The following is a 27961-nucleotide window of genomic DNA, read 5'->3' as shown; positions in this document are numbered from 1 at the left end:
GGGACCCCATGAACAGCTGAGGTTTTCACGGGAAGGTTTGGGGTGCTCTGGGCCAACCCTTGCCCAGAGGCCAGCATGGCACCTGTCCAGCTGAAGGTGGGGAGTGCCTGGCCTCACCGCAGACTGTGCAGGGATGCTTCAAGAAACACTGCTGCCAAGAGACCCAGGATTTCACAGCTCAGTAGGGCACTCCTTTTCCAACCTGTGTTGGCCTTATCCAGCCCAGGTCCTGGTAGGAGGCACTGGGGATATCTGCATGTCAAGATGCAGTTCCAGTTAGGGAACTGGCCCTGCTGACCAGGTGAAGGACACAGCTCTGTCCCAAAGCTGGTCCCCTTCTGCTGTGCATGGTGTCCCCTGCCTCAGTGGGAGGTGAACAGGGAGCCCAGGAAGCCCTTTGTCAAGCCAGGGGACATGCCCAGGGCATTACAAGTGAGGATCATGTAATTGGGGTCCAGCAGTGTCCAGTCTAGAGTCAACAGGAACCCCTGCAGGGCATTGCAGAGCATGGATGGACCTAGTTGTGCCTGTTCCAGCACCTCCTTCACTCCTCTCACTCACCTTAACCTTCTCCCAAACCACACGCAGCCCTACCCATGCAAACTGAATCCCTCCCTTGCCAGCTTGGCACATGCAAGGCAGAGCCTGGCCGGAGGAGGGACCCATGGTGGCAGAGCCCCAGGCAGAGGGGCAGAAGCATCCCCAATGTGAGCCCTGTGTCCCAGCGTAAGGACATCATTGCCCCTCAGCTCCCTACAGGCAAATCCCTGCTTCGCCCTGGCACCTCCTTCCCACCAACCTCAATCCTGGCAAAGGCTGCGGGTGCCCTGGGAAAGGCTGGGTCCCTAATCCCTGGGCCAAGCGGGGACATTGTCCGGGGGCAGAAAGGAAAGCGGCGCGTCAGGCCCTCTGCCCATTGTGCCCTGAGCCCCTGCGCAAACACAGCCCAGCACTTTCATTGTCAGCCCCGCTGGGCGCGGGGGGGCCGCTCTCGCCACACTGCCTAAGTGGAATGGACAGCCGGAGTCTGGGGTGGGTGCGCACCCCGTCCCCCCCCATCCCCTGCCTGCTGACACAGCGCCCTGATCGCCTGCACCATCGGCACTTCGGCGCCCGCCTATAAAGGGCGAGGGGAATAGCCGGCGCCGGCACCGCCACCTTCGCCTCTGTGCCCTGCCCTGCCGACCAAGTAAGTACCAGCTGTGAGACCCCAAGCCCCCCACTGCACAGGCGCTGCCACGCTCCCTTCACCCCCCACATCAAGCCCCCCCACCCAACGCACACGGCGGGGAAGGGCAAGTGGCGGGGTGCTGCGTGGCACAGCAGGGGTGCCCTGTGTGGGCACAGGAGGGACTCTGGCAGGAGGGATGAAAGAGCCGGGCTGCTCTGCCCCATGGCTACACCCGCACCCGTGCCTGAGTTGGGGGTCACTGCTGCCTCCCGGCACCGGGTACAGTGCCACTGCGCCCAGTCAACTCCCGGAGCTATCACTGGGAGCTGGGGAGCAGAAAAACTAAGGCAGTCCTGGGTACATCACACAGAAAAATGGGGCATGGCAAGTTCCCCCTGCGATGTGGGGTTCACCAGACAGAGATACCCTACCACCAAGGGAAGGGGAGTGGGAAGTCTCCCCCGTACCAGGCTAGGAGGGTGAGGGGCCAGTGGCATGGGACGTGTAAGGGCAGCACCACCGGCACCCCAGACTCAGTGGCAGGCAGCAGAGTGGCTGGGAGCGGGTGGTGGACACCTGCCCTGGGGTGATGCGTGGGGCTATGCCAGCAGCCGAGCGACACGTATGACCAGCAGTGAAGCCATGGACACGCTGGGGCAGTACAAGATCACAGTGTGGGAGGAGGAGAGCTTCCAGGGCAAGCGCTGCGAATTCCTCATGGAGTGCCCCAGCATCATGGAGCGTGGCTTCCGCAAGATCCGCTCCATCAAGGTGGAGTCTGGCCCGTAAGTGCCCTGTCAGCCCCGCGGCCCCTTGGCACACCCCACTCCAGCAAACTCACTGCTCCCAGGGGACTATTGGGAGCTGCTGGGGAGCCAAAACACCCTAGTCCTTCCTTGGCTCTGACACAGACTCACTGTGAGACCTTCCTGCTTGCGCTCCTTGTGTGATGCCTCAGTTTCCCCATTTGTTAAGCAGGGAAACCCTGCCGAGCCAAGACACAGCTTGGAGGCAATGGAGTGGCTCTGGGGAGAGGAGTCCTGCTCTCAAAAGGGACATTTGCTGCCAGAAAGAATCCCAACCTCTGTGACAGACCCACAACCTGCCAGGACTTCTCTGTCCCCTACACGGGAGGGAGAAGGCAACCCCTGGTTGATCCTGGGGGCTGTGTCACGCATCCCTGAGGGATTTCCTCCTTTCCCTCCAGCTGGGTAGGCTTCGAGTACCCTGAGTACCAGGGGCAGCAGTTTATCCTGGAGAAGGGTGACTATCCCCGGTGGGAGGCCTGGAGTGGGAACAGTGGCTACCGGACCGAGCACCTCCTCTCCTTCCGGCCCATCAAATGCGCAGTGAGTTACGGGGAAAACGTGGCGGGGGGGCTCGGGGCAGGCAGAGCCTCCTTCTGGCAGCCCAGCATGGAGGGACAGACTGGAGGATGAGTTACAGGGACATGGGATGGAGGGGTGAAATGCACACAGAGGTGCTTATAAGGTGGAGGAGTAGCTGCACCCACCTGCTCCCACCTCCCTGCAGTGATCCTGAGATGCTTTTCAGGGCTAAAATTTAGGCTGAAACACTCTCCCAGCTCCTTCTGCTTTGTGCTTTGGAGCGTCACCTTCCAGACTAAGGTCCCCAGGTCTTGTCCCCCAGCCCTGATACCCAGGGATGGGGTGAAGAGAGAGGAGCCGGCAGGACCGCAGTGATGCTCAGGGTCCAGGGTCCATCCCCCTCCTGCCCAGGGTACCTGAGCCGTGCCCAGGCAGAGGCAGCTCTATCGCTCCATCTGCAGAGACACTGGTGCTCGCAGCAGCGGCACGTCTGCGCCTCTGAGCGGGGGGGTCCCCCCCAACTTTTAATAATCACCAGGCAGATATGTTCGGGCTTTAATAAAGGGGATGCGATAAGATCACTCCTTACTGGCAGGACTGCTCCTCGGTGCAGATAGATGCGTATGGGGGCTGGGCACGGGGGACAGTGCCGCATCGCTCAGTGTCCCAGCCATTAACCCCTCGGTGTCCGGGACCCAGCAAGGCCCCACAGAGCCAAAGGGACCTGTCTCAGCAGCCTGCCTTGCCCTGAATCCTCCTGCAGCCTCGGGGAGCATGAGGATGCTGAAGGCAGGAGCCCATGTGGGTTCAGGGGTTGTAGCCACTGTCACCCTCACTGGCAGCTGTGCATTGGGACCACAGGAACATGAGAGCAGCATCTTCTGGGCAGCCCTGGGGTGTTCCAGTGAGGGGGTGACAGGCTGAAGGGCATCCCTGTGCCTTGCACCAAAGCTGGGCATGGTCCTAGGCCTTTCGCAGTGCCTTGGGGCATGTCACCCTGAAGCCACATCCCCTATCCCTGTGAAAGCCAACCCATCCCCGCTGACCCTCAGCTATCACCCTCTGCAGAACCACAATGACAGCAAAGCCATCCTCTACGAGGCTGAGAACTTCCAGGGGCACAAGTTTGAGCTGAGCGACGACTACCCCTCGCTGCAAGCCATGGGCTGGGGCAACAAGGAGGTGGCATCCATCAAAGTGAACTCCGGAGCGTGAGTCCTGCCAGCAGGGCGGGGGGTCGGGGGGGCTGAGAGCAGGGGTTCAGCAAGCACCTCCCTCCTTCATAACCCCAAGATGGGGAAGGGGGACCCCAAAAAGAAGGGATGCCTTCCTGCTACCTTTTCCTTGAAAGTCCAAGCTATGAGGTGCTTTCTGTCTCTCTCCTCCCAGGGCAAGCAGAGGGATGGAATGGGATGGGGATGGGATTGGGATTGGGATTGGGATTGGGATTGGGATTGGGATTGGGATGGGAGGGTAGGGGAAGGAAAGAGAAAAAAAGGGGAGGGGAGGCAAGGGGAGGATCTGGCCTGGGGCTCTGAGCCAGGGTCTGCCTTCAGGTGGGTGGCATACCAGTACCCGGGATACAGGGGCTACCAGTACGTGCTGGAGCGGGACAGACAGAACGGCGAGTTCAAGAAGTACAATGAATACAGCAGCCAGGCCCACACCAACCAGATCCAATCCATCCGCCGCGTCCAGCACTGAACAGGGGCAGGGCTGAATGCCCTGCAGCCTCCAGGCTGCTGTGCAATAGACCTCTATCCGGTAGCAAATAAAGGCATTTGTCAAAAAAAAAGGGTGTTTCTGCCTCTGCTCTGCTTCTCAGGGGGCTGCCACACTGGGAAGACCCTCTGAGGGGTGGAAGGTAGGTTTTCCCCTTCTCCAGGCGGTTTTGGGCCTGTGGCCACCTCCACCCTAGGCTTAGCTCCCTGCACCCCACCTCTGGTCCACACACGAAGAGTAGAGGGGATGCAGGACAGTTCCAACGCTGTGATGCTCCAGCTGGGAAAACGTGAACTTGCTTGGCAAAGAAAGGGCTGCAGCTGGGAGAGGGCATCCAGGAGGGTTGTGGCCTGGTAAGAGGCATCCAGGGATGTCATGCCCTCAGTTGTCCTCCCAGGATTAGTGCTAGGGAAGGTGATTGCTACAAAGTCTGTGAACTCATGGTCCCCTCTCTCTGCATCACCACCTCCTGCTTCTCTCTGGAAGAGAGAAGGAGATTCCTGCCTGCAGTGGGCCTGGGAAGGAGGAAGAGCATAGGAGTCATCTGGGGCAGGGGTGGGGGGGATGGGAGAGAACATTTACACAAATGGGGTAACCACAGTTTTGTCAGGGTTGGGGACACTGGCAGAGAGGGGCTGGGGGAGGGAGGTGGGTGGTGCAGGGGTCAGGGGAAGGAGGTTCTCAGGGCAGTGTTCTGCAGCTGGTAGGGGACTTAGCTCGATGCTCCCAGATGCTCCCAGAACGCTTAGGATCCAGGTGTGTGTGTCCTCCCCCAGCACTGCCACGCCAGCACATCCGTGCCAATATCCGGCTCGGCTCCGGGACACCGGGAGCCCCACCCAGCCTCCTCCTCCTCCTTCAGCACCCTTTCCCAACCTCCTCCTCCTCTTCCTCCAACTCCATCACCTCAAACCCTCCTAGGGTGCAGGCCCCCTGTTCCCAGGTTCTCCCTGCATGCAGGACATTCCTTCCTCCTCCTTCTCCTCTTCCATCATGCTCCAGCACTCTGAAGCCCTCCTGAGGCACAGGCCTTTGGTCCCGAGGTGTTCTCCACACCAAGGACGTGGGAGGATGGTGGAACATTGGTGGGTGGCTCAAATGCCTAGGTTCTCCAGTGCCCACCCTGCTAAAAGCATGCCTGACCTGGGGCAAGGGGTGTTCCAGAAGGGTGCTGGAAGACTGGGCTGAACTGGGCTGGGGGTGGATGTGTGCACACCCCACAATCAGGCCTGTGCAGAGACCCCAATCCTGGCATGTGTGTCAGCATATGTACATGTGTGTGTGAACTGCACACATGAGTGTGCACACAAGCGTGTCCCTGCACGTCCTCTTTCCTGTTGCACCCCAGTGTGGCCATGCAGAAGCCCCAGCACCTGTGTGTCCCCATTCTGCGTGGTGTCCCAGCTGCAGGGCACCCCCCAGCCCTACTCTGTCCCCTCCATGTCCCTGCTAGCCCCACCCCGCCACTGCTCCATGGCCTCTCCCCCTGCACAAACACATTCCGGCACACCTGGCCAGGTGCAGCCAGCACAGAGCCACGTCAGCTTGGCTCCACTTCACAACGCCGGCTCACAGGTGAAGCTCTCCCGGGCACCTGCAGTGGGTGGGGGTAGGGGCAGGTTGTGGGGGTCATTGCAAAGTCTGGGGTCCTTATTGCTCCATCTGGAGTGGGGGGAGTGCTGGGGGGGAGGAGGGGGCAGGCTGCCTGCTTGCAGCCAGAGGGGCCTGCAGCTGCTGCCAGCTAGGCACTCCGTGTGTCCAGACTCCGTCCCCAAGAGGCCCACAGACCTGAACCCTCATCTTCCAGATCCCCCACAGACCCGATGCCCAATTCCTTGTTCATCCATGGACATGGGTCCCTGTTCTCTGGATTTCTCATATACCCTCCCTCCCCCATCCTCTGGGTCTGCCCCAGCTCCCCCATGAACCTGAGGTCACATCACTCAGGTCCCCCAAAGCTCCACATGGACACAGAGATCCCCAGCCCCTGGGACCTCACACTCCCTGCCCCTTTGCACCCCTCTGCCCCTAGGTCACCAAAAGCCCCCAGTCCCCTCACCACCCACTTTAAGCTTCCCCACTAACTGGCTTTCCCAGAGACCCAGGAATCCACACCCCCAGCGCCCTCTAAAGCACCCCCAACTCCAGCTCCCACTACCCTAACCCTGCTTCTCAGCCTGATCTCTGCCCCTTCCACCCTCCCCCCACTCTGGCTTGATGCGGTGTCCTTCAGCCCAGATCCCCCGTCCATGCCCTCCACCATCCAGGTTTGCTGGAGGAGGATCCCAGTCACCCGGGCTGCCGGGAGGCAACGGCTCGGCAGGTCTGGCACCCTCCCCACCTCACCCTGCTGTCTCCGGGGCTTGTTTTCCGTTGCCTGCGGTTCGTTCCAGTGACTCAGGCAGCGAAAGCAAGTCTGGGAGGCTGCAGAGCCGCTGCTGGGAGAGTTGCACTTGGAGGGCTGGGGAGGAGAGGGATGGGGGGAGCAGCCAGAGCTGCTGGGCTTTACAGAGCTGGGACACTCCACTGTGAGGTTCGGGGGAGCTCAGAGAACAAGCTGGGAGAAGAGAAACTTTTAAAGGGCTGTTACATCTAAACAGGATTTGTGGGGAATTGCGGGGGGAGTACCATCGTGTCTGCTCATGTCTCCCCCTGCCAGTATCTGCTCTTTGTCCCTAATGGGCAGAAGAGGTGGAGCACCTGAAGCCCTGCTCAGCACCCATGGGATCCCCTGTTTCCTAAATGTATTGGATGACCCCCCCCCCCGGAGGACGTTGGGTGCTGCCCCCCCCCCCCCCCCCCCCCCCCCCACTATCGGTCTTGTTGGGCTGTGGCAGCCCAGCTGAGCATCGCTCACCTTTTTATGCAGGACACATTTTGGCTACAGTATTAATAATAACCGTGGGTCTGGCATGGCCATATTCTGGTTTCCATTAGGTTCATATCTTGCAATGATCACTTTCAGGAAATTCATCTAAGTCCTGCATAAGAGCTTGTCCTGTTACTAGACATCAGTGAAACACCACAGGAGAGGTTGCAGTCTTGGCTGTACAGCACTGGACTCATGGAGCAGATCTGGTGCAAGCTGCTGACACGCTGCCTGGCTGTGTCAAGCTGTGGGGTCCTGGTGGAGGGTCTACTCTTGACCAGGGGGACAGAGCCTCTGAGAGCACCCCAAAACTGCAAATAGCAGCTGGAGCCATGTATGATGGGGGAAAACATGGACAGATGTGTCTTTTGGGAGCTGGGATCATCTTTCTCCATTGCACATTTCTCCACAAATTGCCTTCCTGTCTTCAGAAAATACCCAGGGCTGCCCAGGACAAGCAGATGAAGATAGGGCCATCCTGGTTTGGGGGGGTGTTGAGTGTCACCCAACTTCTACAGATCCTAATAAAGGTGAGCAACAGATTGGGACAGGGCTGGTCACAGGCTTAACTGTCCCTGAGTCAGGAACTGTCCAGAAGGGCACAGAGGAGCCAGGAAGGTGGCAAACCTGTGGTACAACCTGGTGCCACGAACTGCTGGCAATGCACTTACCCACCCTGAAACTTTGGGCACCACAAAGGAACCCCATCACCAGTGTCCCACACCTGGACAGACCTCGTGGGGACCCAGATGGCCCCACCCCAGGGCTCTGGGATCTGCAAGGAGACCCCAAGACTGTGCTGATGATGCTGAAGCTGGGAAAGGGGCAGGCACGGATCCTCATGGCTGGCAGCACAGGTGGGTCAGAGAGCCAGATGCTGGTGGGACGACACCAACGCCGATGCCGATGCCGTGCTGTGAGATGCAGAGGGCCAAGAGGATGCTGTCCGGTCGGCGGGTCAGGAAGCGAGCGGGACGCTGGTGGGAGGCCGGGCCCGGGCAGTCTCCAGGCAGTGTCCGAGCCCGCTCCTAGCTGGGATGGCAGCGCCGTGTTTGCGAAGAGTTAAGGAGGCGGAAGAGGCAGGAAGCGGCCCGAGCCTCTCTCCATAGAAACCCGCGGCCGTGATTAAAGTCTGATGCGGGCCCGATAGCGGGGGGAGGGGGGGGCAGCGCCCGCTTTAATTACAGTGGAGGAAATTGCTGGAGCCGGGGCCCCGAGCCCCTGCGAGTTGCCTGGAAACTCCCCCTCCTCCGCCTCCCCCGGCCCCTGCCCGTCCCCTGCCCGTCCCGCTGCCATTTATTCGCCATCAGCTGCTCCCTGATAAAGTGGAATAATAATAATAATAATAGGGGCAGGAATATTAAAACATGCAGCCCTCGGGCCGCCCCCACAGCTGCCATGAGACACGGCACCGGAGCGGTGCCACTGCTGCTCAACATGTATCTGCCAGGTACGGGCGGATCCCTCGGCCGCTGCCCCACCGCTGCGCCGTGCACCGCACAGCACCCAGCCCCTGCCCGCCCTGTCCCGCTGAGGCCCCGGGACGCTTCTCTGCCCTGTCTCCTTCCAGAGCCCACTCTGTTCTCTCCTCTCTCTTTCTGTCCATTCTCTCTTCCTGCCTTCGAGCACCACAACCATCCCTTCTATCTACCCTCACAGCCTTCCATGCCTGCACACTTATCCTCCCATCCTTCATCCACCCACCGTCCCCCTGTCCTTCCATCCCTCCATCCACCCTTCTCTCCTTCCAACTCATCTTTCCACCCCCCCCATCCTTGCCCTGTGCTTCCATCCATCCTTCCACCCCACCCACTTATCCCTCTATCCCCTTTTCCATCCCCGCTACCAGCCAATCCCTCTGTCTACCCTCTGTCCCTTCCATCAGCCTGTTTTGCCCTCATCTTACCAATTACCTACCCTTCCTTCCATCCATTCACCTCTCGCCCTTTCTTCCCTCCATCTACCCACTCATCCAACCTCCCTTCTGTCCTTCCATCCATCCACCCATTTCGTTCCTTCCTTCCATCCATCTCTCCATCTATCTCTCCTTTTCACAGCGGTCCGCTCCCCAAACGCCAGCAGTCATCCTTCCTTCCACCCGCCGATCCTGCCGCCCATCCTGCCGCTCACCTGTCTCCTCTCCCTGTCCCCCTGTCCCGCAGCTCTCTCCCTCGCTCCTTCTCTCCTCCCTACCCCAGCCCACGGGATTTTCTATTCCTATTTAAAAGCTTCCCTGGCTGGGTCGGAAATCGGATTTCCTTTTTCCTGGACGCGTTTCCTGGCTTCGCCGCAGCGGCGGGGCAAGCGAGGGGGAGCCGACGGGGGCCGCGAGGACATTGCCCGCGGGTGGGCGCCGGGGGGTCGCGGTCCCGCCTGGCTCCAGCCCCCCGCCACCCCCACCCGCGCCCCTTTTTTTCCCCCAGATCCAGTAGGGGAAACTTTGTTCAAAGACGGGAAGAGCCAGGCATGGGGGTCTCTCAGCCCCGGCGTGCAGAAAGGTAAGAGCACCGCTGCCCCTTCCCCTGGACCTGCTCCGCTCCCCTCAGCTGGCCCGGAGCGGGGACCCCCGGGGCACATGCATTCTTCCCCGACCCGCAGCCACCGGGGAACCCTTCCCGTTCGTGTGCCGGGCACTGCCCATGCGGGACACGGCCGCCGCGGAGCCTCCGTTCCCTGCTGCTGCGGGTTGGGAGCATTCCGCCGCCAAATCCTACGGGGAAACCACCGAGCCCCGACGGCCGGGAGCCCCCGTTCCGTGGTAGCAGAGGGGAGCGGGGAACCCGGTCCCCCGAGCCCCGCAGCGGGGAGAGTTCGGGGTCCCAGCTCCGGTCCCCCAGTTGCTCGGGACATCAGACGGGGAGAGAGCTGCCAGCCAGCCCGGGAGTGGGGCGAGCTAATCCGGGCTCGGGAGACCCGTTCCTGGGAGTGGGGAGGTGAGTTGAGACACCATCCATGAGGGAGCTGCCGGTGAAGGACTGGGGCTCGGGCAGGTCTGGGAATTTATGGGTCCCCGTCTGGAGAAATCCACGCAGGGGTCACAGGCATGGGCAAGTGCTGGTGACGGAGCAGCCTGGAGCCTGCTGGGGAGTGCAGCAGCACTGGGCATCGCGGGGTCAGCACTGTGGTGTTTGGGCCATGTAGCTTGCCTGTCTGCAAGGAGACAGTTGACAAGGGGGCTGCTCTGAGCAGGAAAAGGGGAGCCCTGGTTTAGTGGTGGGAGGGGTAGGAAAGCTGGGACTGGGATACTCTTTTGCCTCTGCACTGGGGACTCTGCCTAGCCATACTCGGTGCACAGTGATGCAGTGAGAAGGACCTTTTTGGATCCCTGAATATTTCCTCGGGGAGCCGCCAGGTGTATTATCATGGCACCCTGCGGCAGTCAGGGTTGAGCCTCAGCACTCCACCCGGCTGCACCCTCCAACACCTCCCTGCCCTCCTTGCATGGGGTGGAACAGCCACAACTGGGAGATAGCTGGAGCCCAGGGTGGAGGCTGTGGCAATGAGAGGCAAAGGCTGCAGGGATCTCTCCCAGGGAGGAGAGACCCCCACCTTCTTCCCAGGATGGGGGATTAGGAAACACAACACCTTGGAAAGACTGGAGTGTATCTGCCTGGATCAGGATGTCTAACCTGGGTTTGGTGAGAGGGGGATGGATGGGAAACAGCTGTTCCCTGCTCCTTCCAGGGCAAGAAATGGGGAGCACCAGATAAAATAGGTGGGTGTTAGATAAGTAGGATAAGATGGTTCTTTGTGGGAAATGTAGCTGAGCTATGGGACTGCTTGCTGCAGGGGTCATAGGTGCTAAACCTCTGAATGGGATCCAAGCACCTATAGACACAATAATGGTAGAAAAGCACAGGGAGAAGGATTAAATGCAAAGACGTGCCCCCTTCTGTGGGAAGAGACTGTGCTGCAAGGGTTGGGACGAGGAGCAGGGATGTGCAAGGGCTGCTGCTCAGATAGGGTAGGGTAAGGTATTTAGATAAGTGCAGGGCTGCTCTGCAGAGTGGCTGGATCTCAGTGGCAGGACTGCTCCTCGTCCAAAGGTCCAGGGACCCTCTCCTCTTGTGACTTCTGGCCAGACACAATGAAGCCTGTCCTTGTGCCTCACCATGGGCATGTCCAGGTGTGCCAGGCTCCAGTGTGTGCAGCCTGGCACAGCGGCACCTTGGGCACCCACCAAGGATACTCCTCAGGGCAAGCTGCAGATGCAATGGCCATGGCTCAGAGAGGACACTTTTCCTCTGGAAATAAGGAACATTGATGCCTGATTCAAAGCCACAGCAGGTCCTGCTCTGTCCTCCTCTCTCCCTCTCCTATACTTATCTGTGCCTCTCTGGGGTGTAGTTCAGATCAGTGTTGCACCCTGACTTCAGCTCATCATGGAGACATCAGCACAGGGTACAATGCCTCTAGAGCAGAGGCTGTGCTGTGACACGAGCCCAGTTTCAAGCAGATGTGGCAGTGGGGGGAATATTTGTGCTGGGTTAAGTCTGAGTGCTTCCAAGACATCTCCTTCTTGGGTCTGCAGATGAAAGAAAAAGGCCATGTCCTCACACCAAAACAAACAAACAGGTATTTGTCTTCAGTGGTGTGTGAATGTGGGTGGGAGGGATGTGGAGACCCTGGATCCAGACCCACTGCAACCTATTTTGACCTCTGAGCACTCCTACCCCATCACAAGCTGAAAGGGCATCTTTTCCTCCTCTTACCTGAGGGGCAGGATGGAGTAGGGATGCTGCAAAGGAGACATAACCTTGTTACCATCTTCTGCATCTATAGAAAAGGGAAGATGCAATGAAGTGCAGCCTAAACCTGGGTCCACAAGGGAGGGGGCAATATAGCGGTGGGTCGAGGAGAATTGGGGCACATCCTGTCCCTAACCTTGTGCCCTGGGAGGGAGCTTTAACCTCTCCGGGGCTCGGCCTTGCAGGCAGCGGACAGATCCAGCTGTGGCAGTTCCTGCTGGAGCTGCTTTCGGACCGGGCCAACCTGAACTGCATCGCCTGGGAAGGCACGAATGGGGAGTTCAAGCTGATCGACCCCGACGAGGTGGCACGGCGCTGGGGCGAGCGGAAGAGCAAACCCAACATGAATTACGACAAGCTGAGCCGGGCACTGCGCTACTACTACGACAAGAACATCATGACCAAGGTCCATGGCAAGCGCTACGCCTACAAGTTCGACTTCCATGGGCTGGCGCAGGTGTGCCAGCCGGCCACCCCCGATCACACCCTCTACAAATTTCAGGGCAACCTGGCACCGCTGCCCTTCTCGGGCATCTCCAAACTCAACCTCATGACCTCTGGGGTGACACCGGCCAGCTTTTCCTACTGGCCTGGTTCCAGCCCATCCCTCTACCCCGGGCACGGGCTCCAGCCCTCAGCTCCATTCAGCGCCATGGCAGCCTCCCACCTCAACAATATGAACAACCATTACCATTAGAGGCTCAGCTGTGCCAGGTGGACACTCCTTGTCCCTGGCAGCATGGGGCTGTGGAGTTGGGAACTCAGTGGGGAGGGATGGGGGGTGGGATCGTGCCCTGCTCTCACTTGCCCCCTTTTAAATTTGGAATGGTGGGGAAGGTGGGAGGTGCTTGCAGGGTAGCTGGGTTAGTTCCCTGATAGGGGTGGCTGGAGGAGAGAAGCCATCTAAATTTAAGGTGAGGAGGTATCCATGATCCTGGGAACAGATGTGGATACCTAAAGCAGGGTGTGAATGGAAGGAATAACTATCAGCTCCACTCCTGGCAGGGACTGTGCACCCCCTTTCCTTTGCAACATGCTGCCCACTCCCTGAATATCCTTAGCTCTACCCCCAGCCTGTGCCTGCCCCACCCCTCTACCTGCAGACAGGAGTCAGGAGCTGGGGCCTTGGGGCAGCTGCATCCATGGATGAGGGTCCCACTGAGCAGGGGCAAGGAAAGGGGACCTTCCCTGACCACTTGGTTCACTCACCTGTGTCTCCAAAGTCTTCCTTTCTTCCATCCCTCCTACACCTCCTGCTGATGGTAGCTCCCTTCACACCTCAGGAGAAGCCTTGGTCTGAAGAGCAGATGTTCTTCATGGGTTGATTCCTACCTGGGGCAGGGCTCTGGGGTTGGAGGTGCCAGGGGCAGGTGTGACAGGCACACACTGCCAGTCTTCAGAGCAAGACCAGAGCCTGGAGGCAACACAGCCTGGTCCCTGCAACTCTGCCCTCTCCCCAGCACTTGAGGATCACACCACAGATGGTCCTGACATCCTGCACATGAGTCTGTGTCCTGCTCGTCACTTCCAAGATTATTGTTCCAGTTTTACTCTGGCTTTAGCCCCTCACATGCAGGGCTTGGTGGGACACCTTCCATAGATGGGAACATCCCCAGGGACAAGGCAGGGTGGGAGGTAGGGCAGGAGAAGGGATAACAGCAGGACCGGGAGCCCCAGGAACCAAGGAGCAGCCCTGGGTCTCCCCCTGGGTTCAAGGAGCTGCCCCCATCCTCCGGAGCAGGACATTGGCTCAGCAGACTCAGAAGAGCTGGGCACACTGAGCTCTACGCTGGCTGGGGGGTGGGTTTGGTCTTCAATAAAACAGAGAGGTGCTGTGACCTGTGTCCTCTCCTGTCTGAAGGGAGCTGGCAAGTGGGGGAACCACTCAGCAAATCCTTTCCCATCTGAGCCAGAGCACCTTCAGGGCTGGGGTGTGGAGGATGCCACCACTCTGCTGTCTCACCTTTTCTCCAGGCATCATGTCTGATTCTTATAAACCCCAAGAGACAGGGCAGAGCTGGAAATCTCTGGGTTACTTGAGGCACCCCTCCAGGGAGCCCACATAAGCTGATCTTAGGCTGGCAAGGGGATGTGGCAACTGGAGGCAAAGAGGAGATGCAGTTGGCCCGGCAGGATGTTTGCCATCCTGCCGTTATCCAGGCAAATTAGGGATGCCAGGAGCTGGATCTCTTGTGACTCACAGTCCTGTGCAACCAGTCTGGGGTAATGCACTGGGCTCAGCACAGCCACATCCTGTGCCAAGCCAGGCTCATGTGTGACATTGATGCAGGGGTGAGTGGGAGAGCACTGCTTGCCTGGCTCCAAGAACATGCCCACAGATCCACTGGTGCCCACAGTGGCTGCTGTGGGCCCAGGGACTGCCCTCTGTTTGTCCCCTTCCTTGAGGCTTTGTTCCCGATCCCACTGCCATCGAGGACCCAGGGTGCCAGGGACGGGTGCCAGGCTCACAGCAGGGATCAAACTGGCTGTATAGGGGGGAGCCATACCCAGCCCATGGAGGGAGTGGCCAGCACCCAGCCCCTCTCTCTGCATGCCCGAGATCACAGTAGCCCACAGATCTGGGGGCTTCATGCTGCCCCCTCTGCATCCCTCCAGAGTCTGGTCACTCTCACAGCCTTGGTGGCATCTGCTTCGATGCATCCTCATTGCCCTAATCAGCTTAACGGAGTGGGATCTGATGTCAGTGTGTCCTCTGGGGAGGGCTCAGGCTGTGAAGTGGGGGGGCCCGATGCTGCCAGCTGGGTGCCCATGTACGGGAAAGGAGTTGCAGGGACTGAAGAGAGAGGGGCCGCCCCTACCTCCAGGGTCCCTGAGTGTTGCACAGCCTGGTTCCCAAGGACGGCAGGAGGTGAAGTGAGGGGGAAAAGAGTAGTTACCCCCACGCAACTAGTGTGAAGACAGGCTGAAGACACCCCTTGCCCCCAAGCTTGGCTTTGCAAGGGCAAATGGGGGAACTGGCCACAACTGGCTCCTTCAGAGACGGGGCAGAGGGCTGCGCCCCCGCCGGGGAGCCGCTTCAGGGCTTAGGTAACTGCATGACGCAGGGCAGGACACGGATTAAGGGATGTGGGTCACTAGTAGCTCCTCCCTTCTCCCCCTCCCTGTCCCCACCCCTCGTGTCCCTCTGCCAGTGCCTGCACCAGGGAAGCCCAGGTGACTCCAGTCCCCTCCTCACCCCCGACCCTGCAATCCGGGTCCCTGCTGGATTGGAGGCGAGACATGTTGGGGAAAAGGGGGAGTTACCTTTTCGGGAGAGGGGAGACCACTGCACACACCCAGTGCAACAGCCTGCAGCTGAGGGCTTGCTTTGCTCTGATCTGAGCTCACTTGGCACAGTCCCACTGCTCTGTCCCCAAGGTGCCACACCAAAAGCCGGGAACCAGCCCTGCACTCCCCAGGGACGGCAGCCAGGAAGGAAGGGGGAGGACACCCATGCGGGACTGCATCAGCGATGCTCTCGTCTGCCTGTGGACGCAGCCGGTGTCACCATGGCAACCCGGGATGCTCCCATCCTCAGGCACCACTGGGAGCCGCCCCCCCCCACCATGACATATTGTGCTTATCGGAAGGGGGAACAGAGCATCACTTTCACCCAACTCAGTTTCCCCCTCCCCAGAGCCCCACCTGACCCAGCCTGCCAGAGGTGCTGCTTTCTGCAGTTTTCTTCAGTCACCAAAACTGCCGGCTCGGAGCAGACTGCAGCAAAATCCTGCCAATGGGCAAGCGGGGCCGAGCCCCGCACAGCTTCTGGTGGAGCATCGTCTCTGGCCCCGACTGGGGGTGCCCAGCCCACGGGGCTGATGTGGGAGCACCATCCCTGGCAGTGGAGTGTATGTACCAGCTGGGTGGGCAGCCTGTCTCAGGTGGCTGGCAGGAGGTGCATGGGCCCAGTGCATCCATGGGCTTCTGACCTACCTGCAGGGAGTCCTTGGGTGCCCTGTTCAGGGTGAGATGGGGAACACGGTCCCAAAGGGCTTCAGCTTGCACTAGGAAGAGTAAGGGAGCAGAGGCTAAGGCACAGCAGCTTCTTCTGCTGCCCTGTGATTAAAGACAGAAGGATTTTTTTCCCTACTTAAAAAAAAAAAATAAAATAAAGTCTCTTTGTATCTGGCTTTGCTTACCTGTCAAGAGGGCAGGTTTTAGCCTCTTGCCAGCATAACAGGGGGGCCCCTCCAACTTCCCCAAAGTCTCCCAGCCACACAGTAATGGATCAGAGGGAGGACTGAATACCCCCCATCTCCTATTTTAGCAGAGTCATGTCACCACTTGTTTCATTTCTCATGCTGCCTTTGCAGCACAGCCATGCCACGTCTTCCCTGGGGGACATCAGCTGCCTCTCTGCCTACCTCTGCTCTCCCTGCAGCTCTCCCAGTTCCCACTTATTTCATCCTCTCCACATCCTGGCTGTGCTGGCTCCTCAGCCCCCTACCCCCAAGCTGCTGACTCACATCCTCTCTCCAGACGCCACCTTCCCTTGGCGTGGCTCCCTGCAAAGTGCTTCACGACTTAGTGTGGCTCAGCCAGAGCCTGCAGGTACAGGCATTCAGGCTTCAAAACCCTTTGTAAAGTCCCTCCAAGGAACAAAATGTGATGCTTCCCAAAGATGCTGCTTTCTTCCTTGCCAACATGCAAGGGCTGGGGCTGTACTGCCACCATAAACCCAAACCTCATCCCTGCTGCCACCAGCTCTCTGGGCTGCCAGGGAGACAGTGTCCTGGTCTGCTGCTGCCCAGCTGTACACTGAGACCTTGGGCTGGACTTTGCTGAGGGCAGTAGCTGAGTAGCGGGAGGACTGGATTAATGTGCTAATGCCAGATTATGCTCTAATGCAGGACTTCTGATGAGGAAGCAGCCCCTACTCCAGCCTAGGGGCACTCACTTCCTGAAGCAGACTCCCCATGACTGCCTTGGGCCACAGCTTGGTGCTGCCTTGCTATCCCCCAAGGAGTTCAGTCCTCGGGGGTGACAAAGGACCGTGAGACAGGCAGGGAACACAGCACAGGGTGACCTCCACGCTCAGCTCTCAGTGAGCTGGAGGTAATGCCCCAGACTATGTAGCCCTGGCCCTCTGCTCTTCCAGGCTCTGTGGTAGAAGGATTAACCATCACAGCAGGGCTCCAAGGTATCTGGTTCCCCTTCTTCACCTGCCCCAGCTTCCCAGCACAGAACTGTCCCCAGTCTATGCTCCTCAGTCCCAAACCCATCAGCCAGGCAATGCCACAAGACATGCTTTGGCTACAGTGGAGACCAAACTGTCTGTCATCCCACCTCCTTCAGTCTCATGACTACCACTGGGCCACCCTGGGCACAGGCAGAGCTTTTGCAGATTTCCACCCAGCCTGGATTTATCTCCCATCAGCTGAGACCTTCTGGCCGCTCTTCTGCCCCTTCCTGAGTACAAATATCTCATCAGCCAATTTCACCTGGGACTCTTCATTCTCCCTCTGTCATTTGCTGCCATGTCCCGGGGTCACTTTGTCCATGTATTCCCCCACAGACACCCCACCAGCAGCTGTGATGAAGTGCCATGGAGCAGGGAGGGGACCAGAAACCTATACCCACAAGTCATCCCCAATTCAGCCCAGAGAGCAACAGCCCAAAGCTGCAATGGATCCAGTGTCCAAGTACCTCCCACAGAGGCAGAAGAGAGACCTCCCACTTCCATCTGCCTCGAGAAACATGTTCTCCATCATCCCCACAGGCAAATGAAGAAAGGCCTGAGTAGAAAGCTGGGCCAAGGCAGGTCCTTCACCAGCCACGCAGGTGCCAGGTCTGCATCATACAGAACAGTTTCCTCCCCATGGAGCACCTCCAAGTCACTCTGGGGGATGATGCCAACTCTTAATAGCAAAAACACAGCTTCACTGCTGTTCTTTTGACAGGAAGAAGCATGGCTTGCCACATTGGCTGCTCCAGCTGTTCATCACTCCTCCATGCCCCAGTGCCATGGCCAGCTCATCCAACCCATAGAGTTTGCTCCCCAGACAGAGCAGTAGGGCAAGGGGAGTCCCACAGAGCAGTTGTTCCACAGCTCCAGGTAGAAATTCCCCTTTTCATGGGTGACTGTGCAACCTTGGGACCACTGGCAACCAAGGTGCCCCTAGCAGCCCCATACACTCTTGGGAAGCAACATGAGGATGCTATGGCCTGAGAAGAGACCTTCTTGGGGCAGAAGGTTCTGAACCCACTGCAGGCTGCACCATGCAGCTTGTGTCCACCTACCCTGCTGCAACGTATGTTGGAGCAGATGGGGCATCCACTGTGAGGCACAGAGAGGAGATGTGTTGCTGCTGGAGGGATTTCAAACTAGGAAAGTACTGGGATCCCTCACCTGGATTTCTGTGGTGATTGATCACTGACTTGGCCCTGCTGCTCTACCTCTGAGTCCCAAACCCAACGTGAATCTCCCATCCCTGCAATCCCAGACACTGATGGGCTCTGCAGCTGGCAGCACGGGGGCTTCCTAGTCCCTTAATGCTCCTCAGGGAGCACTGGTGGCTGAAGGGATCACAAGGCTGGGGACAAGCTCTATCCATCCCCCTTACTGCTGCCCAATAGCTGGCTCCTGAGTCCAGATCATCCATCATGCAGGAGCACAGGGGTCTGGCAGGTTAAACACACAATTTTTAAGAGGGGAAAATGCTAAGCTCCCAAGCCTGTCTGAGAATTCCCACCCCCACTACTCATCCTTGCTTGTGTTCCCTCCCCACCTCCTCTTTGCCCTGGTGGGAGCAGAAGGCTCCCAGGCAAGGTAAGGTGAGTGCTCCACCTGCCTTGGTTCCCCCAGCAGCTGTACAAGATCCAGACACATCTCCCTCTCCTCAGTAAGGCTCTGGCTGAGCCAATGATGCATATTTAAATGCAGGGGAGCATCTAAGTTCGTCTCTCATTCCTTGACATTTCCAGAGACTCCAAGCTGTCTTCAATTACCAGTCTGCAATTAGCTCTTCCTAAATCCCCCAATGAGGCCTAGCACTCTTAATCAATGAAACACAAGGGAGGAGGGGAAAGACATGGCCTCGCTGCAGCTGGAAACATTTTAAACGGCTGGGGCTTGAAGCTGAAATATCTTGTATCGCTAAGGAGATCTGCAGGGTGGGAAACCCTCACCAGTGCTAGCAGGTTGTTCAGCTCTAGAGACAAGGCTCTATAAAGCCCCTCACCTAGGGGTAGGGGAGTCACTGAACAAACACCCACAGCTCAGGGTAGAGACTGCCAGCACCACAGGCTCAGGTGTTACCCTGCGATGCAGCAGACCTTCCTGCATTCACCTCACTGTGCCTCAGTTTTCCTCTCTGCAAAATGCTGATAGGGGAGAGTCAGGGCTCTCCCAGCAGCCTCATAGGAGTTTTGAGGGTTCAATTCCACCTCTTTAAGCCAGAGCTACCTTCCTCAGGACAAGATGCAGATATAGTCAAATTTGGGGTGGGTTGAGTGCATTGTGGCCCAGACAGCTCACCACAAGGTCACATGAATGTCAATCTACAGGCAGGAACAACAGCACCCATTAGGAGAGGCAGAAGGGGGGAAGCACTGGTCTTGGTGGGTTTACACAGCCATGGAAAAGCCTTGCACAGCACCCTGCCAGGTCAGCCCCCATGATGACATCTGTGCTGTCTTCCTGGCAGCACAGCTTTGCCTGAATGAGCCAGATTGGGCCTAATTAGCAGCTCTGCTGATGCACACAAAGGTAGAGAGAATCCAGCTTACCCTCCATGACCTGCAGAGCCAGCACAGCTCTTCCCAGCTAAGGGGAGCCTGAATGCCTGGCTCAGAGGGGCTGGGAAGCACTGGATGCAGACCTCGGAGAATATGTGGTGCAGATCCTGCTAAAGAAGCCCCAGCAAATTCAGTAGCCTGAAGCATAGCAACCAGCTACGAGAAAAGCAAAGCCTTCCCCTTCTCCACCCCTCTCCCTGGGGGTCTGCAAAAGCACAGAGCTGGTAACAGGGCTAGCAGCACAGCTCCCACAGCCTGCTGCTGCCAGGGAAGGGAGCCCAGCCCTGCAGAGACAGGGAGGAAGGGGGAGGTGGGGGTAGCTTTAGGAAAAATAAAACTAAAAAAAACCAAAATATGGAGGTGACATGAAATGTGGCATCCTATTTAAATCCAGAGCAGCAGACAGGCATCAGGCATTTCCATCTGGAATGGAGAAGGCCAGGAGAGCTCACAAGGAACCAAGAGACACTCAGGTGGACCACAACTGGCCTTGGGCACAACAGGGGTGAAATTCTGACCCCCAACTCACACTGGGTAGTAAAACCTGCTTTGAGAATCAGGTCCCTCCCATCCCTCTTGGGGAGGAGAGGGGGCATGACTAGGAGCTTGGGGTGCCCCCCCAATCCCACTTGCACCCCACAGCCCAGCAAGTCCAGGAGCCATCACCAGGCCCATCCAGGCCACCTCTTTATTCTCCAGTGAAGCAAAGCAAGAGGAGAGGGGACCCCCCCCCCTCCCATAACAGACCCCCTCCGCCTGGGCTCCCTAGGCCTCCTCTGGCACAGACCCCTTTACTCGCAGCAAGCCAAGGTTGGGGGAGGCATAACCCCTTGTTTGGGGAGGCGCACCGGGGGGCGGGGGGAGGAATTACCCGCGCGGAGGGGCGTGGGCGCCACCCCCAGCGGCTCGAACAAAGAGGCATGCGGGCGGCTCCCGCGGGGTGAGGGGCACCGTCGCCCATGCTCAGGGGGGCCCATATCCCCCCACGTGGGCGGGGGGGGGGGGGGGGGGGGGGGAAGGCATCGCTCATCACACAGAACCCACCCCCCAGCCTTGCCCGTAACCCTGCCCTCCCGCCTTTGTCTGCTCAGGCGCGGCAGCTCCAGCACCACGGACAGCACCGGGAGCACGGCAGGGCGGCTCTGTCCGCGCCGGGGAGCTCGTTCACATGCACCCTCTGCCAGAGGCACCCGCCGCACCCCCAAGGCCTCTCGACCACTCCTGCCCCAGACCCTCACATCCATTTTTTCACCCCTTTTTTTTTCTAGAGAAAACGCATCCAAGGAGCCTCCGCTCCTCCGCAGCCTTCCCCCCTCCATCGCGCAGGCGGGAGAGACACCACTCCCCCTCCTCGGTCTTCGCCGCCGCCTCGGTGTTCCAGAGCGCAGCCCCCATCTGGGGTCGGAAGCGCGGGAGGGGGGCGGCAGGATCCGGAGCAGGGAGGGTCCAAGTAGCGTCTCTGTGGAGCTGGCGGCCGGGGAGGGGGGAAGGCGAGGAGGATGCGGGGGGAGGATGGGGAATCCGACAGTCCTTCTCCTCCCCCGCCCCTCGGTGCGCGGCCCCTTCCGGCCCCGGGGGCCTGGTACCTCCCTAACGGTCCAGGCTGATCGTCCAGTGCTTGGACCCGTCTCCGCCCTCGCCCTCGCTCTTGAGGTCCTGGAAGAGTTGCGTGAAGTAGTGCGGGTCCGCGTTGATTCGCAGCATCTTGGCGCTGAGGCGCTGGATGATACCCAGGCAGCGCTCCCAGAAGCGCCCCTTGTCGCCCTCCACCAGGAAGGGCTTGAGCGGGTAGGAGATCTCGTTGCCCATGTAGGAGTAGGCAAGATAGAGGCAGGTGAGGAAGGCGGCCTGCAGCTCGGCCTGGCTCCCGATGTCTTCGCCCCGCAGCGCTTCCCGGCACAGCAGGTAGACGAACACCAGGTTGGCCGGGGTGATGAAGCCCTGGTCCTGCCAGCCCTGCAGCAGCAGCGAGCGGTCCACGCTGCGGAACCAGGAGATGAGCTCGCCGGGGCTCAGCTCCTTCAGGCGGTAGCAGCGGCGGCACACGAAGTCCCCCAAGCAGCGCAGCAGCTCGCCGGTGGATGCCTGCACCACCACGCGGCGCGGGGACCCTGGGGGGCGGCCGCCGACCGGCGGCGGTGGCGGCGGCGGCTTTCCCCCGCCGGAGCCCGGGTGCAACTCCTGCGGCGCCGAGGGCACGGTGGGTACCGGCACGGCTAGCGGGCCCTGCTTGGCGCCGTCGGCCGGCCCCACCACCGACTTGCGCAAGTTCTCGCGGTTTCGCTGCACCACCAGCGGGTCAGGCTGGCCCGGGGGCCCCCCCGGGGCCCCGCCGCCGGGCTTCGGTGTCACCTTCTTGGTGCTCTTCTTCTTCTTGGCCGAGGCGGCCACCAGCCTCTTCCAGGTGAGCGCCGAGATGAGCACGCCGGGGCGCTTCAGCCGGCTCTCGCCCTTGCCCGGCACCCTTCCCGGCGCCTTGTCGGCCAGCAGCCCCCCGCCGCCGCCGCCGCCCTTGCCTGAGGAGGCGGCGGGGGAGAGGGAGAGCACCGTGCCCATGCTAACGCCGAGCGAGACGGGCGTGCAGGGGCCGGGGCGCCGGCACCGCCCATAGGAGGCCGGGGCCTGCGGGGGAGGCGGCCCACACCGGGGCCGCGGTACCCGAAGATGCTCCGCCGCGCCCGCTCTGGGCTCCGCGCCCGCCGCTGCAGCCAGACGCGGCCCCGCCGCTCCCCGCCTCCCCGCCGACAGCCAATCGCCGCCGCACGAGGCCCCGGTGTGCCCGCCCCCTCGCCGGTGGGCGGTGGCGGGGGCAGAGCACGGCGCGGCTTTGCCCGGCGGCCGCCGCCCCGGCGTGACCTTCACCGATCGGGGGCTCGCCCAGTGCTCCCGCCAGGGCAGGGGGGCGGGTTGGGATCTGCGATGCTGTCGCAGCCCCCCAGCCCTTTGCGTGGGGGACGTGCGGTGGCTCCTGGGGAAGCCCAGAGGACAGTGGGCACAGGAGGGGTCTAGGGAGGGCTTGTGAACTCGGCTGTTCTTGCGAAGTCCTGTTCTATGTTCTTTCAAGGGAAAAGATGAACCTTCCCAGACCAGCAGAGCTCTCTGCTCCAATGGTACTTGGGGAACACAGTGGGGAAGAAGAGCCCCTGGAAATACCAGAAAAGAGCAGAGGTGAAAAGAAGGGGTGAAGATCAAGAAGACTGTGAACATATGCTCAAAGGGCAGCTAGAGGCTTGGGGTAGGTGGAAGGCTGTCTATGACTCGGCAGCCAACATGAAAGGTGTAGGCTTGGTGGGCAAGCCTCATCTCTCCTGAGAACCAGCTTGACCCTGGGAACAGCTCTGCAGGGAGTCAGAAGGCACCCAGCCTTGGGGGAACACCCCCAGCACCTGCTGTGCAAGCATGGAGTCCCCCACCCACCCTGCCTCTTCCCACTCAGCCGTGGAAGGGAGATTTACCACCAGGCTGACAGTCACCAGCATCAGACCAAAGTGAGGGACCTTGGAGAAAGGGGAAGGGACCTCCTCCATGTTCCCAAGGCAAGTCCATCCAGCCCTGCTGGTCAGGGCTCCCAGACCTTCAGGGGAGGAGGGAAGGGATGCTGCACTTCTGCTTCATTGCAAGCGGTGTGATAAACCAGCCACATGCACGTGCATAGATGCTGTTTCTCCCTCTATGAATATGAGCATTCCATAGATGAAACCTGCACCCTCTGCTTGCTGCCTCTCTGTTCCTCGCAGGAAGATCCCCCCTGTATTTCTCATGAGCTGCATCACGGATCCTGCAGCCCTGGTTTCTACAATGGGTGCCAGGCATCCATTAGGAACAAAATGCCCCAATTGCAGGGACTGCTCCTGCATATAAAGCATTGGGAGAGACAGCTGGGAAAGGTTTCAGGGAGAATGTCTAAATGACGCATTTTGATACAGCATTTTATGTGTGAAATGAACACGTCGTTGCCAGGATGTAGTTCTGCCGGATGGATCCAGGCTAACAGGCGGTAATGAATTATCAACAGGGAGGAGCTAAGCCAGCCCCCTGCTTCCTCCTGCACTGCTGATGCTGGAAGTGTTTGCAATGAAAGCACAGACTCAGAGCCATATTTCAGGCTTCTACACTGGCCTCCTGATGCTTGGGGCTGACTTGCCACATCTAAGGGCAGAACAGAGGCTATGCCCTCTGTGCCTTGGCAGGGAAGAGTGGCAAAGTCGCATTCCCACATATTCTGCACTGTGGTCAGCCACCATCCCTGCAGTAGGTTCTGCAAAGGACAGGCACGTGTGCACACAGACCTTCAGACGGAAAGGTGTGCTTTGGAAGTGGCCAGAACCGAGTGGATTTGGGCCAGCACCATCTGCTCAAGGCCAGCTTAGACTGGGCTAAGTAACCAGGAGGATTTGGTAAAGGGGTATAAATACAGACAAAGAAAATCAGGACAAGGTTCCTGACAACGATTAAGTCAGCACTGTCAGATATACATAGCTGGTTTCAACCTAGCTGAGAAGATGGAGGAGCCCTAGGGAGGGGATGGGAAGGAGCTTGTCTTTGCTCTCTTTACATGTTTGAGGATTTTGTGGTGTGCAAACATGGTCTCATGAGAAACCCACAGCTGAATTTTGCAGGTGAGGAAGCAGAGGCCTTTCTGCATACTGCTTTCTCCTGCTGAAGTGAAATTGGTGTCAGATTGCTTCATCTGAAACACATGAAGCCACCCCCACCTTGTGTGAGATCTCCCAAATTGGCTTCCATGAACTCATGCAGAAAGACTACTCATATTTGATAGTGATGGGCTTCACAGCAGAGGCCAGAGAGTTTCCCTGCCTCCCTCAGCTGGGCTTGTGGTTATTGAACTGCACAGCTTGGTGTGTGTATGCACCTCCTACCACTTCCAGGAGGGGAGATTTGGCTGAAGTCTGTTTAAAAATCCAGCCCAGAGCTGCTCAGTGCTGCAGCTTGAGGCCTCAGCTATGAGCAGGAGGAGTGCTTCAGTGCATTATTCCCTTCTTGCCTGCAGCTTGTGTCCTGCTGTGGCAGCAGCTCTGGGGTAGAGAAGGTTGTTCTCCAAGACAGCATTGCTGACAGCGGCAAGGGCTTCCTGCAAGCACTATGGAATTACCCAAGCCCTACAAGGACAGCAGGATCTTTCTTATGTGGGTAAAGAAGCAGCTTTGCAGCTTACATGGGAGGCAGCTTCACTTCCATGTGAAAGAGGAGGATCTTTTCCCCACTCTTTAGTTTTACTCTTCAGGCTCAAGCCCCAGGGCTGGCAGGCAATGATATAGCACAAAGTACATCCTTGGGGCCATCTCTGCTTGGCCTCTTTCTTGGTTGTAAATGGTCAGCTGGCAGGGAAAGGCACAAAGCAGGAGGAGAGGGCAGCATTTCCCTTCCCCAGGGAATTGCGTTTCCCACCTCAGGCAGCAAGAATGACATGCCTTTGGATGCAAGGGAGGAAAGAAGTAGGGCTCCAGCCATACTTGGTCTCAAATCTCTCAGACTTCTGGCCTTAGCCAAATCTTCAGCTGCTGGTGCTGTGGCTTTTTGGGGACACTGCTGGTGTACACAGGTACTCTGTCACTAAGGGTCACTCTAGCCAGAGCAACACATACTTCAGCTACATGCTAGCACCAACAAAGGGATGGTTTCTTGTCTCTGGCATGATGTTGCCATGCTGAGGCTCTGTCTCAGAAATGCACAAGTTCCCAGCCTGGGGCAGAGCAGCTCTCCCAGCACCCTCGTGACAAGAAAAGGCATTTTGGAGGGTCCAGGGCTCCCTAGTCTGACCCCAGCTCCCTTCCAGGATGCTGGACTATTGGACACGGGCTTTGTGATGGGTCCTGGCTGAAAGCAGTTGGCACGTCCCCCTGCCTGCTCCAGAATGATGAATGAGCATGTGTTTGCTGGCTGGCTAGAGCTGCTCTTTAATAGCTCACTTGCTGTGTCGTGGTCTGTCTGCACTGGCAAAGACAGGCAGGGAAAAGGACTGTCTCCTTGGCAGCAGCTGGCCAGCCAGCTCCTGCACTGCTTTACCCATGGAGACAGAGCTCACAGTCTCGGTATATCTCTCAGTGAGTGGTTCTGACAGCTCTGGTGCTCCCCCTCCCCATCCTGTGCAACAGCTTCTGGCAGAGCTCCTGCTGCGCTGGGAGCCCTGGGGCTGGGAAGCCACAGAGGACCTGGCTGGCAGGTTGTCTGCAGTGCTCAGGGAGGAGAAACCTGCTTGTGCTTCTGTGCTTTCCCCCTACACCTGTCCCCTTCCCAGCTCTCAAGGGTGGGGGGCTACAGCTGTGGCTACATAGACACCGAAGCTTACCCTGTGATACCTACTTAGTGTGGCTCAGGGTGGGAAGCAATGCCTACCTGAGGTGGCTGGAGGAGCTTGTGCAGCCCCTGCTTCGAAGTCAGCCCTGGGTTTGCACAGCAGAGTGGAGCAGAGCACAGTCAAATCAAGCAGCCCTGTTGCAGCCCCTGGAGAGAAGCTATTTTTGTCTTGCCATTTGCTGAACGGCAGTGATGGGAATGGCTCAGAGAGCTGAAGAAACAGCTTCTCTGGGTGGAAAACATGCAAGGCAGAGCCAGGCCTTGAATCCACATGGAAACACATCTCTGCTTCCCAGTCCATGACCAGAGAGATGGGTCCTGGCACTGGTTAGCTCCTGGCTTCTGGTGGGAGAGGCAAGGGGGTATTCACTGGCACTGGGGTGAGGATGTGGATTGATTGCTGTTAGGGCTCTGCTTTCAGCAGACATCCCTTCCAGGACTGCTGGCATTAAAGCCTTTGGGGAAGAAGGTCTCAGCGCTGAGTAGAACAGGAAGGAATAACTGGGATGTCTCAAGTATAGCCACGGGCTGCTTAAATGCCTGCCAGCACATCCCTGGGGTCTTGTGGCAGGAGAAAACCCACACAGCCACAGGGTGGTAGAGATTGACGAAGGTGCCAGTTATACCCCCTGCAGCCAATTCGGGCTCCATGAGCCAGCCGAGCACGGGAAGGTGGCGGGTGGTCTCTGCGCTGGACCCCCCGAAGGGGTGAGGCGGGGCTGAGCGAGCCCCTGCGCTGCCCGCCGGGGTGGCGGCTCGGGGGTGCCGGGGGCCGGGGCTGTGCTGCCCTCTCGCGGCAGCCGCCCCCGGAGCTCCTCGGGCGGGTCTGGCGCTGCGCAGAGTCCCCTCCCCATCTTCACGTTGTTTCTCCAGCGTCTCTGTGCCCGGCCCATTACCACAGTTCTTTGCCTACCTCCGCTTTGGGGAGACTGGCTGTCGGGGCACTGGCATAGCTGTGGAAAGCTGCCACTGGTCTGAGGAAAAGCGTCTGGTTTCCCTTCTGGTGACAGTGATTCCTCCCCGCTACCCATCACCCACCTGTGCGGCAGCTCCCAGCCTGCGCAGAAGCAGGGGGCATCTCTGGAGCCTCCTGGCAGTGAAAGGACTGTGAGTGAGACTCACAGAGACTGGCAGTCTCTGTGCTGGGATGGAAGGGATGCAACGGGACGCTGTGTGCGAGGAGCGTCCCCGAGCAGGGGAGAAAGGACAGAGGGAAAAGCACGGGGCAAGGAAAGCATCTGTGCAAGTACTCCTCCGTGGCGATCAGGAAGAATTTATCCAGGATCATGTAGGATGCTGGGTGCTTAGCACAGAACCCCTAGTTTCCAGGTCAGAATTCTTCCTATACGTCCCTGGCTGGCAGGAGCTGAGCAATCCAGTCCCTCGGGATTGCTTCCATCTGGCAGGCAGGCAGCTGCCTTCATTTAACCTCTCCTGCAGGCACATGGGATGCTCAGCACGCAAAGGGCAGGTTGTGGGGGCACAGCTGGCTCTGCACTCTCCTGGTGCTCTCTGCCAAGGCTCTGTGCATGTGCAGATGCATCTGGGCACGTGCAGTAGCGTGTATATCTACATGCTGACGCTGCCTCAGCATCCCCACGTGCTGGAGCATCCCAAGCTCCGGGGCGAGGCTGCATCCCCTGGTTCCTAATGGTGACAGGGAAGGCAGAGCCATAAAGTCCAGCTTGGGGCACCCAGTCTCCGTGTGGTGGCCAAAGGGTCTTGGTGGCACTTTGGGGGGCCTCGCTGTCCACCAGGTGGAGCTGCACCCCACGTTTTGATGCTGCTGGGGTGGCCCTGGGCCAGCCCTGGTCTCCTGCTTCTTTTTCCTGTCCTGGCAAGGAGGGATCTTGGCTTTCCCCAGCCCTCCAGGTAGTGCACGCATAAAGGACAAGCATGCATGCCGTGTACACATGCTCTGGCGACAAGTGTTGACCCCCTCTAGCCCTGCTTGGCCACCAGCACAGTGAAGTTGCCTGCTTACAGGTAGACAGTGGATGTTGATCCAGTATTTTGGAAGTATTCTTCCCAACAGCCACACAAGGGAACTCAGGAGATTGTCAGA

The 27961-nt window shown here is 58.9% G+C and overlaps 3 protein-coding genes and 1 long non-coding RNA gene across 5 annotated transcripts; 2 read left to right on the top strand and 2 right to left on the bottom strand.

Annotated features, from left to right (window-relative positions):
* The first annotated feature begins 1023 nt into the window (after positions 1–1023).
* CRYBA2 (crystallin beta A2) lies at positions 1024–4285 on the top strand. Of its 2 annotated transcripts, XM_027734759.2 has the most exons (5): positions 1024–1189; positions 1783–1956; positions 2379–2520; positions 3568–3710; positions 4056–4285. In XM_027734759.2, the coding sequence occupies exons 2-5, from the start codon at positions 1796–1798 to the stop codon at positions 4201–4203; spliced, it is 594 nt and encodes a 197-aa protein (XP_027590560.1). In that variant the 5' UTR covers positions 1024–1189; positions 1783–1795; the 3' UTR covers positions 4204–4285. The 2 variants fall into 2 exon arrangements, with proteins under 2 accessions (XP_027590560.1, XP_039237761.1); XM_039381827.1 differs by lacking the exon at positions 1024–1189 and having other exon boundaries at positions 1636–1956; positions 4056–4203.
* A 4203-nt stretch (positions 4286–8488) lies between these two features.
* On the top strand, positions 8489–12593 carry FEV (FEV transcription factor, ETS family member). Its single transcript, XM_027734758.2, has 3 exons — positions 8489–8540; positions 9514–9588; positions 12024–12593. Exons 1-3 carry the CDS (start codon positions 8489–8491, stop codon positions 12533–12535), a joined length of 639 nt encoding a protein of 212 aa, XP_027590559.1. The 3' UTR covers positions 12536–12593.
* LOC120323354 lies at positions 11363–12150 on the bottom strand. The gene is made up of 3 exons (XR_005563707.1): positions 11975–12150; positions 11803–11866; positions 11363–11615 (listed from the first exon to the last, which is right to left on the bottom strand). It is a non-coding gene; the product is annotated as an uncharacterized LOC120323354 (long non-coding RNA).
* A 7642-nt stretch (positions 12594–20235) lies between the features above and the next one.
* On the bottom strand, positions 20236–22280 carry CDK5R2 (cyclin dependent kinase 5 regulatory subunit 2). Its single transcript, XM_027734676.2, has one exon. The coding sequence runs from the start codon at positions 22132–22134 to the stop codon at positions 21169–21171; it is 966 nt and encodes a 321-aa protein (XP_027590477.2). The 5' UTR covers positions 22135–22280; the 3' UTR covers positions 20236–21168.
* Positions 22281–27961: the final 5681 nt, after the last annotated feature.

This window comes from Pipra filicauda, unplaced genomic scaffold (assembly GCF_003945595.2).
Source record: "Pipra filicauda isolate LSUMZ 115617 unplaced genomic scaffold, ASM394559v2 scaffold241_size1546129_pilon, whole genome shotgun sequence".
Classification (NCBI taxonomy): domain Eukaryota; kingdom Metazoa; phylum Chordata; class Aves; order Passeriformes; family Pipridae; genus Pipra; species Pipra filicauda.
The sequence above is the reverse complement of the archived record's forward strand: the minus strand, read 5'-3'. Positions and strand labels throughout refer to the sequence as shown.

What these genes read in the sequence shown, in the direction of transcription:
- CRYBA2 (XM_039381827.1), top strand. Translation starts at nt 1,667, where the DNA reads ATGGGACGTGTAAGGGCAGCACCACCGGCACCCCAGACTCAGTGGCAG. An exon ending in TCCGGCCCATCAAATGCGCA is followed by an intron (nt 2,521 to 3,567) that starts GTGAGTTACGGG and finishes CACCCTCTGCAG; the next exon opens with AACCACAATGACAGCAAAGC. An exon ending in ATCAAAGTGAACTCCGGAGC is followed by an intron (nt 3,711 to 4,055) that starts GTGAGTCCTGCC and finishes GTCTGCCTTCAG; the next exon opens with GTGGGTGGCATACCAGTACC.
- FEV (XM_027734758.2), top strand. Translation starts at nt 8,489, where the DNA reads ATGAGACACGGCACCGGAGCGGTGCCACTGCTGCTCAACATGTATCTG. An exon ending in GCTCAACATGTATCTGCCAG is followed by an intron (nt 8,541 to 9,513) that starts GTACGGGCGGAT and finishes TTTTTCCCCCAG; the next exon opens with ATCCAGTAGGGGAAACTTTG. An exon ending in CAGCCCCGGCGTGCAGAAAG is followed by an intron (nt 9,589 to 12,023) that starts GTAAGAGCACCG and finishes TCGGCCTTGCAG; the next exon opens with GCAGCGGACAGATCCAGCTG.
- CDK5R2 (XM_027734676.2), bottom strand. Translation starts at nt 22,134, where the DNA reads ATGGGCACGGTGCTCTCCCTCTCCCCCGCCGCCTCCTCAGGCAAGGGC.